At 56.8% G+C, this 16,773-nt stretch overlaps 1 protein-coding gene across 1 annotated transcript in view; it reads right to left on the bottom strand.

Annotated features, from left to right (window-relative positions):
- The window catches only part of LOC142473304 (uncharacterized), a gene marked incomplete at its 5' end in the record, with an annotated part of 35,415 nt that extends 19,541 nt beyond the window's left edge, over nucleotides 1-15,874 (bottom strand). Inside the window, 2 exons of the mRNA XM_075580501.1 lie at nucleotides 3,681-3,740; nucleotides 15,742-15,874. Coding sequence (XP_075436616.1) covers nucleotides 3,681-3,740; nucleotides 15,742-15,874 — 193 coding nt within the window. The remainder of the gene's footprint in view (nucleotides 1-3,680; nucleotides 3,741-15,741) is intronic.
- Between the last annotated feature and the right edge of the window lie 899 nt (nucleotides 15,875-16,773).

Here is a 16,773-nt window from a genome sequence, read left to right as displayed (position 1 = left end):
ATGTGTCCCTGACATTCCGCTCATGCCTGCCTCTCCTGTCCCTTCCTTGCTCGTTTGCCCCTCTGCGGCATCCTCTGACGCTCGCTCGGCGTCTGCGCGCGCTCCCCGCAAGACACGCGCACCTTCTCGCTCTCCCGTTCCCCGTTACGGTGCCTCCCGCTCACGGCCTCCCTCAGCTCCCGTTCCTGCCTCCTTACCTCCTGCGGTCTCCCCTCCTGTCCTTCCTCCACCCTCGGCAGATCCCCCTGCGGCGCTCCGCGCGCCTCATGACGCAGCCTGTGCGCACGCACTCTCACATTACAGAGGGCGCGCGCACACGCTCCTCTTGTAGGCTCTCTCAGACCCCTGGCTCCTCCTCTCATACTCTTCAGGCTATCTCCCTCATAGGCTCACCTGTTTCCTCCTCTTCTGCTCCTCACCTATCCCTGCTGTCTCCCACTTCACCTTCTGCTGCTCCTCTCTCTCCCATTGGTGTTCCCTCCTTTATAACCCCTGTCTGTTCTTTCTATCATTGCTCTGCATAGTTCTTTGTAACCTGTGTGTGCAGTCCTATGCTTGGCTCTCCTGTGTTTTCCAGCTTCTGTTCCTGCTCCTGCTTATCCCTGGATTTCCCTGGATTGACCCCTGCTTGTACTGGATTACCCTACTTGCTACTGCCCCTGGACCCTGCTTACGTATACGACTCTGCTGACTTCTGTGATCCCTGGACTCTGGCTTACGAACATTACGATCCTGATCTCTATATCCCTGGACTCTGGCACACGGACACCACTATTCTTACTCTGAACCCCAAAGGCATTGCAAGTATTACTAACCATCATTCTACAGGCCCGGCAACGCCATACCACACCCCGGGCATGCCCTCACTGCTGTGGGTGCGTGATAATACCCTTCCCACCTCAGTATTGCGGACTGGTCAGGTCTGCGGGCATACAGGCGTTACAGAATACGGGGTGAATATGCAAAGATGATAGGGGTAATTCACCGGCTTTTTGCAGATAGGCCTGGTTCAGGGCTCTCACCACATCCGCGTTGGTCCCAAATATGATGGGGGAATTTGGGTGTTCTCGCGGCTCGGGACATATCAAGGTTTCCACTTCCATGGGGTGGGTTTTGTTGGTATTGAGCTGCGGTATATCCAACCGCACATGAATCACGCCATCAATGGGGTAGTCTTCGGTACTAAGACCCCATAATTTCATCTTCTCAGTCGAATGCATAGGCAGATGCTTTAGATGCAAGCCGTAGAATGGCCGGTAGATGATGGTTACTTGCGACCCAGTGTCCAGCAACGCAGAAGAGTAGATGCCCTCCACTAGTACTCTTACTATGGCCGCAGGTCCTACTCGATTGTAAGCATCCGATGGGGCCTCCTTTTCAGGACTAGGCGCAGGGGCACTATCCAAGGATATGGACGGCTGTTCTGCCAGATGCAGGGTAAAGGTCATGGCCCCGGGGGTGGAAGTGTCTGACTTCGGGCAGTCCCGGGTGAAGTGACCCTCTTGGTGGCAGTTAAAGCAATGGTTGCTTTGGGTCGCATTGAAGCCAGGTTTAGGAGCCGAGCTCCGAGGTGTTGAGGGGGTCTGTCATGACGGACCCTAGGGGGTATTGTCCTCAGGATTCTCCTTCGCACTATACTTCTTGGAGGGAGTCGCTTTCTTCTCCCCTTTGGAAGATTCCAAAGATGTCTTGGGAGTGCGAAAATGCAATTGAACCTCCTGCTTCATTATGTGGCCCAGCAACTCCCGGAAGCTGGGGGAGGGGCGGGGGGTTCGGTTAGAGGGGCGCCTCACATCATAAGAACTATAGGGTGCGACGGTAGAGATCCTTTCATGAGTTGCTTGAATCTCTACTCATTCTACTATGGCAGGAATGACTTTCTTGGTGAGTAATACCCATAAGGATAGTTGTAAGCGTCTGACAAACGTGAACAGCTCTTCTCCCTCCTTCTGGCGGAAAACACGGAACTGGGCCAAGAGTTCATCTTCATCATCCTCAGCAGTGTAGGCCTGGTTGAGGAGTTCGACCAACTCTTGGGTGGTGGCTTCCCCCTTGGTCTTGCGGTGCATTTGGACAAATTGGGCTGCTGAGGGCTTTAGCACTCGACTATCCACTCCCTCTTCATGGCTTTGGAGCAAGACCAATCCTCGAGCACGTGCAGGGTATGTTCTCTCCATGTCCCAAACTCTTCTTCTCAGACGGGAGTGGGTGATATTCCAAAGAAAGCTTTAAGCTTGCGGTAGTTGTGGGACTGCGAGGACTGTGCTAGACCGTCCACTAGTTGCTGTAGTGTTCCCCCGCAGTCCGAGCCTCTGGTCAACCGGCGACTATGATATTCAGACCGGCAGCTGAGGACTGACTCCGGGCTTGCTTCATTCCTTTTGGGGATATCTGAGGGGTGTGGGAGTTCAGCCCACAAGGGTACCTCTGGTGTGGGTCCGGGACTGAAAGCTACCATTGGTATTGGTAGATCTGGGTATATTAACGGGCAACTTGTGGGCAGGACTTCCTGAAAATGCAGGGCCCGGGGCCCCTCATCTTCACTTAACTCGTTGCCGGTGGTAACGATGGCTACGCTCCATCGGTAGGTAGGATCCCACTTGCGGCCTAGTGGCCGGGCTCTGGCTAAACAAGGAAACCGCCTTAGGGCGGTGCAAACTTGATATGGGGGTGTTGTGGCTGGGACGTCCCCCGCCGCGACCACATGGCAGAGAGATTCTTGGAACTCCACGGCCCACTGACTGACCTCTTGTTTGGACCTCTTGTTCCCTAAATTTGGTTCTGCAATCTCGGGCACCCTAGGTCTGAATTCCAGTAGCACATCCAAATGTAGCCCCCTTTCCCTATGCCTAAGGGAACTACACGTGCTGCAATACCCGTTTGCTCACAGGAGGTCTAAGCCTCTGCGATCCTGGGGGGAGCTCTTTCTCCTTGCAGTGCAGCCCCTCCACCTATGAGGGATCCCAGCGTTGGCAGGATAACCCCTCACAGGAACCAACACACAGTAAAGAATAACACACCACACAATGTATATAACTAAGGTTTACTGTAGACACATACAATAACGGTAATAACTGTACCCACAGTGTACACCCAATGACCCAACACGTGGTGGTTCCCCTAAAGTACCGAGGGTGCCGTGGCACCAATACCCCTGGCGTTCTGTCCCAGCAATTCCCACCCAAGTGTGAGGTAGCGCTACTCCCTGTGGATGTAGGTGCACATTGGGTACCTGCCTGGATACTCCAGTACTTTTTTGTCAGCCATTGGCATCACATGGTTTACTAGAACCAATAGGTTTCCCCCAATCCAGGCATTCTGGGTTCTGTGACATCATCTTAAAGGGAAAAGAAGCTGAGCCTTTCTGATTGGCTGGCTTCACTCCCTTTTGATGATGTCACGTAAAAAAAAAAAAAAGGTACATGGTTATCCCAGCCAATCAGAGGCGTGGGAACCATTTCCTCTCAAATGTGACATCACAGGCCTATAAAAGCCTGTGTAGTCTCATTTGACGTCACGGAGCAACACCCCCTTAATGGATTAACAGATGAAGAAGATAAAGAACAGATGAAGAAGATAAAGAAGAACCACGAGTGGATTTCAAGTACAGATGAAGATAAAGAAGACCCCAAAATGGATTACAAAATAAAGATGAAGAAAAGACTTAAAGATTTCTTTACCCGTGGACCGTGGCTGTTGAGGATCATTGCGTCGCGGACCTGGAGTCGCTGCTGGTGTTGCTGTTGGATTTAGAGGGTGAAAACATCAAAAAGTAAGAAAAAGATGGATTTTGTTTTTCTAATGTTGTATTTTGTTTTAGGTGGGTGTGCCACCATGCCATTCATTGTTTTTTTTTTGCCTTTTGTTTCTCTCAGGAAACGCAATGTTGGTTTTATTTAATGCATGTTTTTATTTGTTGCAGGTTGCCCATTGCATGGCATAGTGCCCGGGTCTCCAAACCTGTCCTCAAGAGCCGCACACAGGCCAGCTTTTATGGATATCCCTGTTTCAGCACAGGTGGCCCAATCAGTGGCCCAGTCATGCACTGGCCTGTGTGCGGCCCTTGAGGACAGGTTTGGAGACCCCTTGCATAGTGGCATCTCATGTCCACAGGGCATGGGTGTGCCACAATGCCAGCCAATTTGTTTGTGTGGCATTTTAAGATTAAAATGTAATGTGTTTTTTTATTGGTGGCTTGTTTTGTAGATTGTCAGGGTGCATGTTTCCTGGCAGAGTGGCAGCTCATGCCCACTGTGCATGGGAGTGCCACCATGCCAGTCAATATTTTTGTGTGGCTTTTTTAATATTAAAATGTAATGTGTTTTTTATAAGGTAATGAAGCTGCTTACATTGTATTTTTATTCAGTGTGCGTGAGCAGGGGGTCTCCTGAGCTGAACAAAATTGATTTCTGCCTTGAGGACCCCCTACTTCCCGAGATACAGGACCCGTATGGGTTGCCGGTACCCCTCTGCTTTGCTTAGATCCCACGTGGATATTAACATGGCGGGGATACTGGCCCCCCAAACCGGGGCCTGTAACTCGGGAAGTCGGGGGTCCCCGAGGCTGAAATAAACTTTGTTCAGCTCAGGAGACCCTTCCTGCTCTCGCACACTACGAATAAAAATACAATGTAAGCAGCTTCATTACCTTAGCAATATATATATATACACACGATATCACCTTTCTTGAGGCAGGTAAGAAAAGACAGCACTCCAGGAGAATAATAAATAAATCAGTGTATTCAGGCATGTAGACAAAACGAGACGCCCAATCCGACGTTTCGGTCCCGGAACGGAACCTTTCTCAAGGTAGGTGCAAAGACAGGTTGCCATAGCAACCATAATGCGCGTGCGCGATTGGCCAAAACAGTTATCATAGACGCTAATGCAAGGCAGTGCAGCCCGTTCTGCAGCCTAACTAAAGGACAAACGTTGCCCCGATGATCACTGGTGCAGCAGTGTAAATGCAGTCGTGGAGACACACAATGCCACCAATTCTAAGGCTATTTAGGAAACCAAAGCATAAATAAGTAGGATATCAATATTGATTGGACCCTGTGTTCCTACTGCTATGTGGGGGCAAAATATCACACAGGCATCCATAGATGCATACCTATCTGTATTTACCCATTAATGGTGGTATTTATGTCTCTATAATGCAGAACAATAAAAATATAAATGTGAGGAATAGATGTGAAGAAACAAAAGGGATAATATATCCAAACATGGGTGTGAATATAAAAGCAACAGAGCACCCATGAGGTGGAACCATGCAGTGACATGCTTATATCAAGAAATTATTATTATTAATACACAAATCCAGAATAAAGGATATACATAACAGACATGGATACAACCAGGAGATCATGCACACAGCACCAAGTGAACAAACGCGACAGCTATAAGAAAATGGGGAAAACCACAATATGTGCCCCCCAACAGCCTACAGGAAGCAACCCAAATTAAGGTCTTCATTAAGACCCTTTGGGGTGATAGCGTTCAAAGTATATATAAATTTAGTTTCCATTTGCAATAGAATTTTGTTCCTGTTGCCGCCTCTATTCTGAACGTGTGCCAGCTGTCCTGGACTGCTCTCCGGTAGCGCCCCCGCCAGCTGTCCTGGACTGCTCTCACCAATAGCCACTCCGTCAGCTGTCATGGTCTGCTCTCGGTGAGAGCAGACCGGGACAGCTGGCGGGGGCGCTACCGGAGAGCAGACCGGGATAGCTGGCAGAGGCGCTACCGGTGAGAGCAGACCGAGACAGCTGGCGGAGGCGCTACCGGAGAGCAGACCGGGACAGCTGGCAGAGGCGCTACCGGAGAGCAGACCGGGACAGCTGGCGGGGGCGCTACCGGTGAGAGCAGACCGGGACAGCAGGCGGAGGCGCCACCGGTGAGAGCAGACCGGGACAGCTGGCGGAGGCGCTACCGGAGAGCAGACCGGGATAGCTGGCGGAGGCGCTACTGGAGAGCAGACCGGGACAGCTGGCGGAGGCGCTACTGGAGAGCAGACCGGGACAGCTGGCGGAGGCGCTACCGGAGAGCAGGCCGGGACAGCTGGCGGAGGCGCTACCGGTGAGAGCAGACCGGGACACCTGGCGGAGGCGCTACCGGTGAGAGCAGACCGGGACAGCTGGCGGAGGCGCTACCGGAGAGCAGACCAGGACAGCTGTCGGAGGAGCTACCGGTGAGAGCAGACCGGGACAGCTGTCGGAGGAGCTACCGGAAAGCAGACCGGGACAGCTGGCGGAGGCGCTACCGGTGAAAGCAGACCGGGACAGCTGGCGGAGGCGCTACCGGTGAGGGCAGACCGGGACAGCTGGCGGAGGCGCTACTGGAGAGCAGGCCGGGACAGCTGGCGGAGGCGCTACTGGAGAGCAGGCCGGGACAGCTGGCGGAGGCGCTACCGGAGAGCAGGCGGGGACAGCTGGCGGAGGCGCTACCGGAGAGCAGACCGGGATAGCTGGCGGAGGCGCTACCAGTGAGAGCAGACCGGGACAGCTGGCGGAGGCGCTATCGGTGAGAGCAGACGGGACAGCTGGCGGAGGCGCTACTGGAGAGCAGGCCGGGACAGCTGGCGGAGGCGCTACTGGAGAGCAGGCCGGGACAGCTGGCGGAGGCGCTACCGGAGAGCAGGCGGGGACAGCTGGCGGAGGCGCTACCGGAGAGCAGACCGGGATAGCTGGCGGAGGCGCTACCAGTGAGAGCAGACCGGGACAGCTGGCGGAAGCGCTACCGGTGAGAGCAGACCGGGACAGCTGGCGGAGGCGCTACCGGAGAGCAGACCGGGACAGCTGACGGAGGCGCTACCGGAGAGCAGACCGGGACAGCTGGCGGAGGCGCTACCGGAGAGCAGACCGGGACAGCTGGCGGAGGCGCTACCGGAGAGCAGACCGGGATAGCTGGCGGAGGCGCTACCAGTGAGAGCAGACCGGGACAGCTGGCGGAGGCGCTACCGGTGAGAGCAGACCGGGACAGCTGGCGGAGGCGCTACCGGAGAGCAGACCGGGACAGCTGACGGAGGCGCTACCGGAGAGCAGACCGGGACAGCTGGCGGAGGCGCTACCGGAGAGCAGACCGGGACAGCTGGCGGAGGCGCTACCGGAAAGCAGACCGGGACAGCTGGCGGGGGTGCTACCGGAGAGCAGACCGGGACAGCTGGCGGAGGCGCTACCGGAGAGCAGACCAGGACAGCTGGTGGAGGCGCTACCGGAGAGCAGACCGGGACAGCTGGCGGAGGCGCTACCGGAGAGCAGACCAGGACAGCTGGCGGAGGCGCTACTGGAGAGCAGGCCGGGACAGCTGGCGGGAAGCGCTACCGGAGAGCAGACCGGGACAGCTGGCGGAGGTGCTACCGGAAAGCAGACCAGGACAGCTGGCGGAGGCGCTACCGGTGAGAGCAGACCGGGACAGCTGGCAGAGGCGCTACCGGTGAGAGCAGACCGGGACAGCTGGCGGAGGCGCTACCGGAGAGCAGACCAGGACAGCTGGCGGAGGCGCTACCGGTGAGAGCAAACCGGGACAGCTGTCGGAGGGGCTACCGGAGAGCAGACCGGGACAGCTGGCGGAGGTGCTACCGGAAAGCAGACCAGGACAGCTGGCGGAGGCGCTACCGGTGAGAGCAGACCGGGACAGCTGGCAGAGGCGCTACCGGTGAGAGCAGACCGGGACAGCTGGCGGAGGCGCTACCGGAGAGCAGACCAGGACAGCTGGCGGAGGCGCTACCGGTGAGAGCAAACCGGGACAGCTGTCGGAGGCGCTACCGGAGAGCAGACCGGGACAGCTGGCGGAGGCGCTACCGGAGAGCAGACCGGGACAGCTGGCGGAGGCACTACCGGTGAGAGCAGACCGGGACAGCTGGCGGAGGCGCTACCGGAGAGCAGACCGGGACAGCTGGCGGGGACACTAACGGTGAGAGCAGACCGGGACAGCTGGCAGAGGCGCTACCGGTGAGAGCAGATCGGGACAGCTGGCGGAGGCGCTACTGGGGAGAAGACCGGGACAGCTGGCGGAGGCGCTACCGGTGAGAGCAGACCGGGACAGCTGGCGGAGGCGCTACCGGTGAGCAGACCGGGACAGCTGGCGGAGGCGCTACCAGGGAGCAGACCGGGAAAGCTGGCGGAGGCGCGACCGGTGAGAGCAGACCGGGACAGCTGGCGGGGGCGCTACCGGAGAGCAGACCGGGACAGCTGGCGGGGCACTACCGGAGAGCAGACCGGGACAGCTGGCGGAGGCGCTACCGGAGAGCAGACAGGGACAGCTGGCGGAGGCGCTACCGGAGAGCAGACCGGGACAGCTGGCGGAGGCGCTACCGGAGAGCAGACCGGGACAGCTGGCGGAGGCGCTACCGGAGAGCAGACCGGGACAGCTGGCGGAGGCGCTACCGGAGAGCAGACCGGGACAGCTGGCGGAGGCGCTACCGGAGAGCAGACCGGGACAGCTGGCGGGGCACTACCGGAGAGCAGACCGGGACAGCTGGCGGAGGCGCTACCGGAGAGCAGACCGGGACAGCTGGCGGAGGCGCTACCGGTGAGAGCAGACCGGGACAGCTGGCGGAGGCGCTACCGGAGAGCAGACCGGGACAGCTGGCGGAGGCGCTACCGGTGAGAGCAGACCGGGACAGCTGGCAGAGGCGCTACCGGTGAGAGCAGACCGGGACAGCTGGCGGAGGCGCTACCGGAGAGCAGACCAGGACAGCTGACGGAGGCGCTACCGGTGAGAGCAGACCGGGACAGCTGGCGGAGGCGCTACCGGAGAGCAGACCGGGACAGCTGGCGGGGCACTACCGGAGAGAAGACCGGGACAGCTGACAGGAAGCGCTACCGGAGAGCAGACCGGGACAGCTAGCGGGAAGCGCTACCGGAGAGCAGACCGGGACAGCAGGCGGAGGCGCAACCGGTGAGAGCAGACCGGGACAGCTGGCGGAGGCGCTACCGGTGAGAGCAGACCGGGACAGCTGGCGGAGGCGCTACCGGAGAGCAGACCAGGACAGCCAGCGGAGGCGCTACCGGTGAGAGCAGACCGGGACAGCTGGCGGAGGCGCTACCGGTGAGAGCAGACCGGGACAGCTGGCGGAGGCGCTACCGGTGAGAGCAGGCCGGGACAGCTGGCGGAGGCGCTACCGGTGAGAGCAGACCGGGACAGCTGGCGGAGGCGCTACCGGTGAGAGCAGACCGGGACAGCTGGTGGAGGCGCTACCGGTGAGAGCAGACCGGGACAGCTGGTGGAGGCGCTACCGGTGAGAGCAGGCCGGGACAGCTGGCGGAGGCGCTACCGGAGAGCAGACCAGGACAGCTGGCGGAGGCGCTACCGGAGAGCAGACCGGGACAGCTGGCGGAGGCGCTACCGGAGAGCAGACCGGGACAGCTGGCGGAGGCGCTACCGGAGAGCAGACCGGGACAGCTGGCGGAGGCGTTACCGGAGAGCAGACCGGGACAGCTGGCGGAGGCGCTACCGGTGAGAGCAGACCAGGACAGCTGGCGGAGGCGCTACCGGAGAGCAGACCGGGACAGCTGGCGGAGGCGCTACCGGTGAGAGCAGACCGGGACAGCTGGCAGAGGCGCTACCGGTGAGAGCAGACCGGGACAGCTGGCGGAGGCGCTACCGGAGAGCAGACCAGGACAGCTGACGGAGGCGCTACCGGTGAGAGCAGACCGGGACAGCTGGCGGAGGCGCTACCGGAGAGCAGACCGGGACAGCTGGCGGGGCACTACCGGAGAGAAGACCGGGACAGCTGACGGGAAGCGCTACCGGAGAGCAGACCGGGACAGCTAGCGGGAAGCGCTACCGGAGAGCAGACCGGGACAGCAGGCGGAGGCGCTACCGGTGAGAGCAGACGGGGACAGCTGGCGGAGGCGCTACCGGTGAGAGCAGACCGGGACAGCTGGCGGAGGCGCTACCGGAGAGCAGACCAGGACAGCCAGCGGAGGCGCTACCGGTGAGAGCAGACCGGGACAGCTGGCGGAGGCGCTACCGGAGAGCAGACCGGGACAGCTGGCGGAGGCGCTACCGGAGAGCAGGCCGGGACAGCTGGCGGAGGCGCTACCGGTGAGAGCAGACCGGGACAGCTGGCGGAGGCGCTACCGGTGAGAGCAGGCCGGGACAGCTGGCGGAGGCGCTACCGGAGAGCAGACCAGGACAGCCAGCGGAGGCGCTACCGGTGAGAGCAGACCGGGACAGCTGGCGGAGGCGCTACCGGAGAGCAGACCAGGACAGCTGGCGGAGGCGCTACCGGAGAGCAGACCAGGACAGCTGGCGGAGGCGCGACCGATGTGAGCGGCAACCCCTATGGAACGCAGTAAACTGTGAAGGTCAGAGGCGAGCGGTGTCGAGCAGGGGGAGCAGAACCAGTGGGGTACAGTAATATCACCTGTCAGACCAGAGTAACAGCCGGAGAAACCAATTAAAGCATTTGAACCAGCAAAGTGATTGGTGAATGCTGGTTTCAGTTATTTAACACTGAATACTCCCTAAGCTGACTCCCATTTGAACTTTCTACTTACAAGCACAGAGACATTGAAATTCATCTCCATATCTTTTCATTTTTTCCTTATTAACGTTATTAATGATATCTTTGAGATTAGGTTGTCAGTTGATTAATACTGATACATTTCAGTGCAAATTTCATTGTGTATAAAGGACAGAGTTTTAAGTATCCCACTTTCTTCAAATAATACAGTCATATAAACCCTTTATAATTAGATTTGCTTAATAATTGTTATATTTCTAAATTGTGCCGGATGCTATTTATATCATTGATATTTTTGTTTTTTTGTGTTAAAACCAGCATTGCGGCAGGATTTGTTAAAATTTTTTCTTTTTCCTCTGTTTTTGCGCACCTGATATTTATTGGAATATGTGTGTGTGTGTGTGTGTGTGTGTGTTTTTTGGGGTGGTAAGCAGCTTAGCTACCCACCCAGTTAGATGTGGCTGGAGTAAAATGTGTAGTGATTTCTCCAAAGTGGAGTAGGTTTTTCATTTCTGTTTTGTGTTTCCAGTGTTTAAAGGAACAGGCGCGATAAAGCCTTATTTTAATTTCACCTTAAAAAACGGTCTCCATTGCATACATCTCCTACAGGGTGGCATCGAGATAGCCAGGGTCGGAGGTAACAAACTTTTGCATGTCCCTTGGCAATTTCAGATTTCCCGTCTACCCGGCTTTTCTAGCTGGCTTGGCTCCGATTGGCTGCTGGGAATTTTCCCACGCGATTATTGGCTGCTGAGTTTTGTGAATGAAACTCAGAATACTATAAAGAACCTGTGAGCCAATCAGTTTCAAGTTCTCCGGTAGAAAGAGCGCGAGCGGCCTTTTCAAAGTTGCTCTTGCACGAATAGCTGAGCAACCGGTTTGATTTCAGGCCTGAAAAGCCTGCCCGCCAGAAACCAAGTCCCGACTTTTGCGCACAAGTTCTCAAAATCGAACGCAGCGGACGCGGCTGGGATTTTACGCCGATTTGAGTTCCAGAGGATTGGTGGTAACTCGCGTTCAAGAAAGTCCAAGTTCTCAGAAGGGAACGTAGCGGAGGCGTGCGGAACTTCACGCCGATTTGAGTTCCAGGGAATTCCGGGCTAAGTCCCGGTCAGGCTAAAACTCTTATTTAGAGTCCCCTTAACCTAGGAAAGTCTCGTTTTCGACCCCAGACCCCCAGTAAGTGTGTCTTTTTGTTTGTACTTTGTGTTCCATTGCGTGTAAGCAAATTTGTGCGAATAAACTTCAATTTAATTCATTACCTTGTTTTGCTCAATGAATGATCCTAGTAAAAAGGCGTAAATTGCCTGGTCTCCCGTGACATAGGTAATGTGCTAGATATATACCTAACTAAGACAGGAACCAAAAGACCACAAAACACTACAAATATAAAAACACAAAACAACAAACATACGGAAAATAGGGGGTATAAATGGGATAGGATTGGGATAGGTAAGGGAATGGACAAAAGGGAATAGTGTACCAAATAATAGATACAAATAAACCAAGTAGATAACGCCGGAGACTGCAAGCAGCTCTTCTCAGGGAAAACCAACTCCTTCAACAATCTATAAAACAAAAATAGAAAGCGCGGGCTCCATACCATAAATCTGTAAAATAGGTTTATTAATGAACAATATAAAAATGCAACTCACAAAGGTCGCTTGAACGTGTGCATAGAAGAAACTGTAGCCAGGATCGTGGGTAGAAGTAGAAGTCACTGTTTGTGTGTTGGTACCAGGTCCACGTGGAAGTGTTGGTGACGTAGTTCAACGTTACAGCACCAAACGATACCTGGCAAGCAGACCTCCAGCAGAGAGAGACCCTACGTGTTTCGTCACATGAATGTAATGTGACTTCATCAGGGGTCGCGCACCCGGAAGATGAACTATGTCACTAACAGTTCCACGTGGCGGTACCAGCACACAAGTAGTGACTTCTACCCATGATCCTGGCTACAGTTTCTTCTATGCGCAAGTTCAAGCGACCTTTGTGATTTGCATTTTTAGATTGTTCACTAATAAACCTATTTTACAGATTAATGCTATGGAGCCCGTGCTTTCTATTTCTGTTTTATGTATTGTTATAACTCTGTTCCCAGGACATATTTGAAAACGACGGTACTCTCAATGTATTTACTGCCTGGTAACATTTTTATAAAATAAATGAATATGTTTTATCAGTTACGGAAAGTACCAAAAAGTCTTTCAATAAGGCAGAGGACCCGCTGCAGTCGGCGAAACGTGCGGCCGCGTGAGCCACCAGCCCCTGACCTGCAATCTGTTGGTCCCCACTGCCTCCTCCCTCCGTGGCTAATTACGTGCGGCCGCGTGAGCCACCAGCCCCTGACCTGCAATCTGTTGGTCCCCACTGCCTCCTCCCTCCGTGGCTAATTACGTGCGGCCGCGTGAGCCACCAGCCCCTGACCTGCAATCTGTTGGTCCCCACTGCCTCCTCCCTCTGTGGCTCATTACGTGCGGTGACGCGTCAGCCGTCCAGTGCTACCAGAAGATGGTGTTCTGAAGCGTTGACGCGTCACGTGGTGCGCGAGTGAGCCAATGAGAAGCTAAGGAGGGGAGCAGGGAAGGAGCTACGGGAGGGAGGCGGCTTTTTGAGCTGTGTGTCATGGATTGTTTTATTTTTTACTTTTGGGCGGCTCAGTTTCATTCGGGAGGAGGGAGGAGAGAAGAGAAAAGAATGAATGCTGAGCTCCGTGTGTTGTGTTTTTTTAGTTTGGCCGTCGTCAATCAGAGGGGCTCTCACCCTCCCCTCTGCATGCAGGAGGCTCTCACCCTCCCCTCTGCATGCAGGAGGCTCTCACTCTCCCCTCTGCATGCAGGAGGCTCTCACTCTCCCCTCTGCATGCAGGGGGCTCTCACTCTCCCCTCTGCATGCAGGAGGCTCTCACCCTCCCCTCTGCATGCAGGAGGCTCTCACTCTCCCCTCTGCATGCAGGAGGCTCTCACTCTCCCCTCTGCATGCAGGATCCCCTCTGCATGCAGGAAGCTCTCACTCTCCCCTCTGCATGCAGGAGGCTCTCACCCTCCCCTCTGCATGCAGGGGGCTCTCACTCTCCCCTCTGCATGCAGGAGGCTCTCACCCTCCCCTCTGCATGCAGGAGGCTCTCACTCTCCCCTCTGCATGCAGGAGGCTCTCACCCTCCCCTCTGCATGCAGGAGGCTCTCACTCTCCCCTCTGCATGCAGGAGGCTCTCACTCTCCCCTCTGCATGCAGGAGGCTCTCACCCTCCCCTCTGCATGCAGGGGGCTCTCACTCTCCCCTCTGCATGCAGGAGGCTCTCACCCTCCCCTCTGCATGCAGGAGGCTCTCACTCTCCCCTCTGCATGCAGGAGGCTCTCACTCTCCCCTCTGCATGCAGGATCCCCTCTGCATGCAGGAGGCTCTCACCCTCCCCTCTGCATGCAGGAGGCTCTCACTCTCCCCTCTGCATGCAGGAGGCTCTCACTCTCCCCTCTGCATGCAGGAGGCTCTCACTCTCCCCTCTGCATGCAGGAGGCTCTCACTCTCCCTTCTGCATGCAGGAGGCTCTCACTCTCCCCTCTGCATGCAGGAGGCTCTCACCCTCCCCTCTGCATGCAGGAAGCTCTCACTCTCCCCTCTGCATGCAGGAGGCTCTCACTCTCCCCTCTGCATGCAGGAGGCTCTCACCCTCCCCTCTGCATGCAGGAGGCTCTCACTCTCCCCTCTGCATGCAGGAGGCTCTCACTCTCCCCTCTGCATGCAGGAGGCACTCACCCTCCCCTCTGCATGCACGAGGCTCTCACCCTCCCCTCTGCATGCAGGAGGCTCTCACCCTCCCCTCTGCATGCAGGAGGCCCTCACCCCCCCCCTCTGCATGCAGGAGGCTCTCACCCTCCCCTCTGCATGCAGGAGGCTCTCACTCTCCCCTCTGCATGCAGGAGGCTCTCACCCTCCCCTCTGCATGCAGGGGGCTCTCACCCTCCCCTCTGCATGCAGGAGGCTCTCACTCTCCCCTCTGCATGCAGGAGGCTCTCACCCTCCCCTCTGCATGCAGGAGGCTCTCACTCTCCCCTCTGCATGCAGGAGGCTCTCACCCTCCCCTCTGCATGCAGGAGGCTCTCACCCTCCCCTCTGCATGCAGGAGGCTCTCACTCTCCCCTCAGCATGCAGGAGGCTCTCACCCTTCCCTCTGCATGCAGGAGGCTCTCACTCTCCCCTCTGCATGCAGGAGGCTCTCACCCTCCCCTCTGCATGCAGGAGGCTCTCACCCTCCCCTCTGCATGCAGGAGGCTCTCACTCTCCCCTCAGCATGCAGGAGGCTCTCACCCTCCCCTCTGCATGCAGGAGGCTCTCACTCTCCCCTCTGCATGCAGGAGGCTCTCACCCTCCCCTCTGCATGCAGGAGGCTCTCACTCTCCCCTCTGCATGCAGGAAGCTCTCACTCTCCCCTCTGCATGCAGGAAGCTCTCACTCTCCCCTCTGCATGCAGGAGGCTCTAACCCTCCCCTCTGCATGCAGGAGGCTCTCACCCTCCCCTCTGCATGCAGGAGGCTCTCACCCTCCCCTCTGCATGCAGGAGGCTCTCACTCTCCCCTCTGCATGCAGGAGGCTCTCACCCTCCCCTCTGCATGCAGGAGGCTCTCACCCTCCCCTCTGCATGCAGGAGGCTCTCACTCTCCCCTCTGCATGCAGGAGGCTCTCACCCTCACCTCTGCATGCAGGAGGCTCTCACTCTCCCCTCTGCATGCAGGAGGCTCTCACCCTCCCCTCTGCATGCAGGAGGCTCTCACCCTCCCCTCTGCATGCAGGAGGCTCTCACCCTCCCCTCTGCATGCAGGAGGCTCTCACCCTCCCCTCTGCATGCAGGAGGCTCTCACCCTCCCCTCTGCATGCAGGAGGCTCTCACTCTACCCTCTGCATGCAGGAGGCTCTCACTCTCCCCTCTGCATGCAGGAGGCTCTCACTCTCCCCTCTGCATGCAGGAGGCTCTCACCCTCCCCTCAGCATGCAGGAGGCTCTCACCCTCCCCTCAGGGGGGAAAACAAACATATGATTTTAGTTTGGCCGGTGTCCGTTGTGGCCCCGCCCCCTCGTCATGGCCGCACCCACAGCCTATTTAGCCACGCCCTCTCGTGCTTCAGAACGCCGTCTGCAGACCGCGGATCGCGGTATAGCGCTCTATACGCGCCACCTGTTTGCAGTGCGGGCACGCTGTCTGAGGCAGCAGGGCCTTAGCCTAAGAAGCTGGTAAAGGGTGGCTCGTTAGTGGGTTCCATTAATTAATTATTTACCAAGAGAGCTGAGGGTCCGGTAATTTTCTGCCAACAGATCCTTATAAAGCTCCCTCTGCTCTTCTTCCAAACACTGCCACTCCTCCTCCGAGAAACGGCGAGAGGCGTCAGGGCCCTGAGACAAGCAGGAGATCTATTACATGTGTGTGCAGAGCGGCGTGTGCAATATCATCCGTCAGAGCGATGTGTGCAGAGCGGCGTGTGCAATATCATCCGTCAGAGCGATGTGTGCAGAGCAGCGTGTGCAATATCATCCGTCCGAGCGATGTGTGCAGAGCGGCGTGTGCAATATCATCCGTCCGAGCGATGTGTGCAGAGCGGCGTGTGCAATATCATCCGTCAGAGCGATGTGTGCAGAGCAGCGTGTGCAATATCATCCGTCAGAGCGATGTGTGCAGAGCGGCGTGTGCAATATCATCCGTCAGAGCGATGTGTGCAGAGCGGCGTGTGCAATATCATCCGTCAGAGCGATGTGTGCAGAGCGGCGTGTGCAATATCATCCGTCAGAGCCATGTGTGCAGAGCGGCGTGTGCAATATCATCCGTCAGAGCGATGTGTGCAGAGCGGCGTGTGCAATATCATCCGTCAGAGCGATGTGTGCAGAGCGGCGTGTGCAATATCATCCGTCAGAGCGATGTGTGCAGAGCGGCGTGTGCAATATCATCCGTCAGAGCGATGTGTGCAGAGCAGCGTGTGCAATATCATCCGTCAGAGCGATGTGTGCAGAGCAGCGTGTGCAATATCATCCGTCAGAGCGATGTGTGCAGAGCGGCGTGTGCAATATCATCCGTCAGAGCGATGTGTGCAGAGCAGCGTGTGCAATATCATCCGTCAGAGCGATGTGTGCAGAGCGGCGTGTGCAATATCATCCGTCAGAGCGATGTGTGCAGAGCGGCGTGTGCAATATCATCCGTCAGAGCGATGTGTGCAGAGCAGCGTGTGCAATATCATCCGTCAGAGCGATGTGTGCAGAGCGGCGTGTGCAATATCATCCGTCAGAGCGATGTGTGCAGAGCGGCGTGTGCAATATCA

The sequence above is a fragment of the Ascaphus truei genome, assembly GCF_040206685.1.
Source record: "Ascaphus truei isolate aAscTru1 chromosome 3 unlocalized genomic scaffold, aAscTru1.hap1 SUPER_3_unloc_1, whole genome shotgun sequence".
In the NCBI taxonomy this organism is placed as follows: domain Eukaryota; kingdom Metazoa; phylum Chordata; class Amphibia; order Anura; family Ascaphidae; genus Ascaphus; species Ascaphus truei.
The sequence above is the reverse complement of the archived record's forward strand: the minus strand, read 5'-3'. Positions and strand labels throughout refer to the sequence as shown.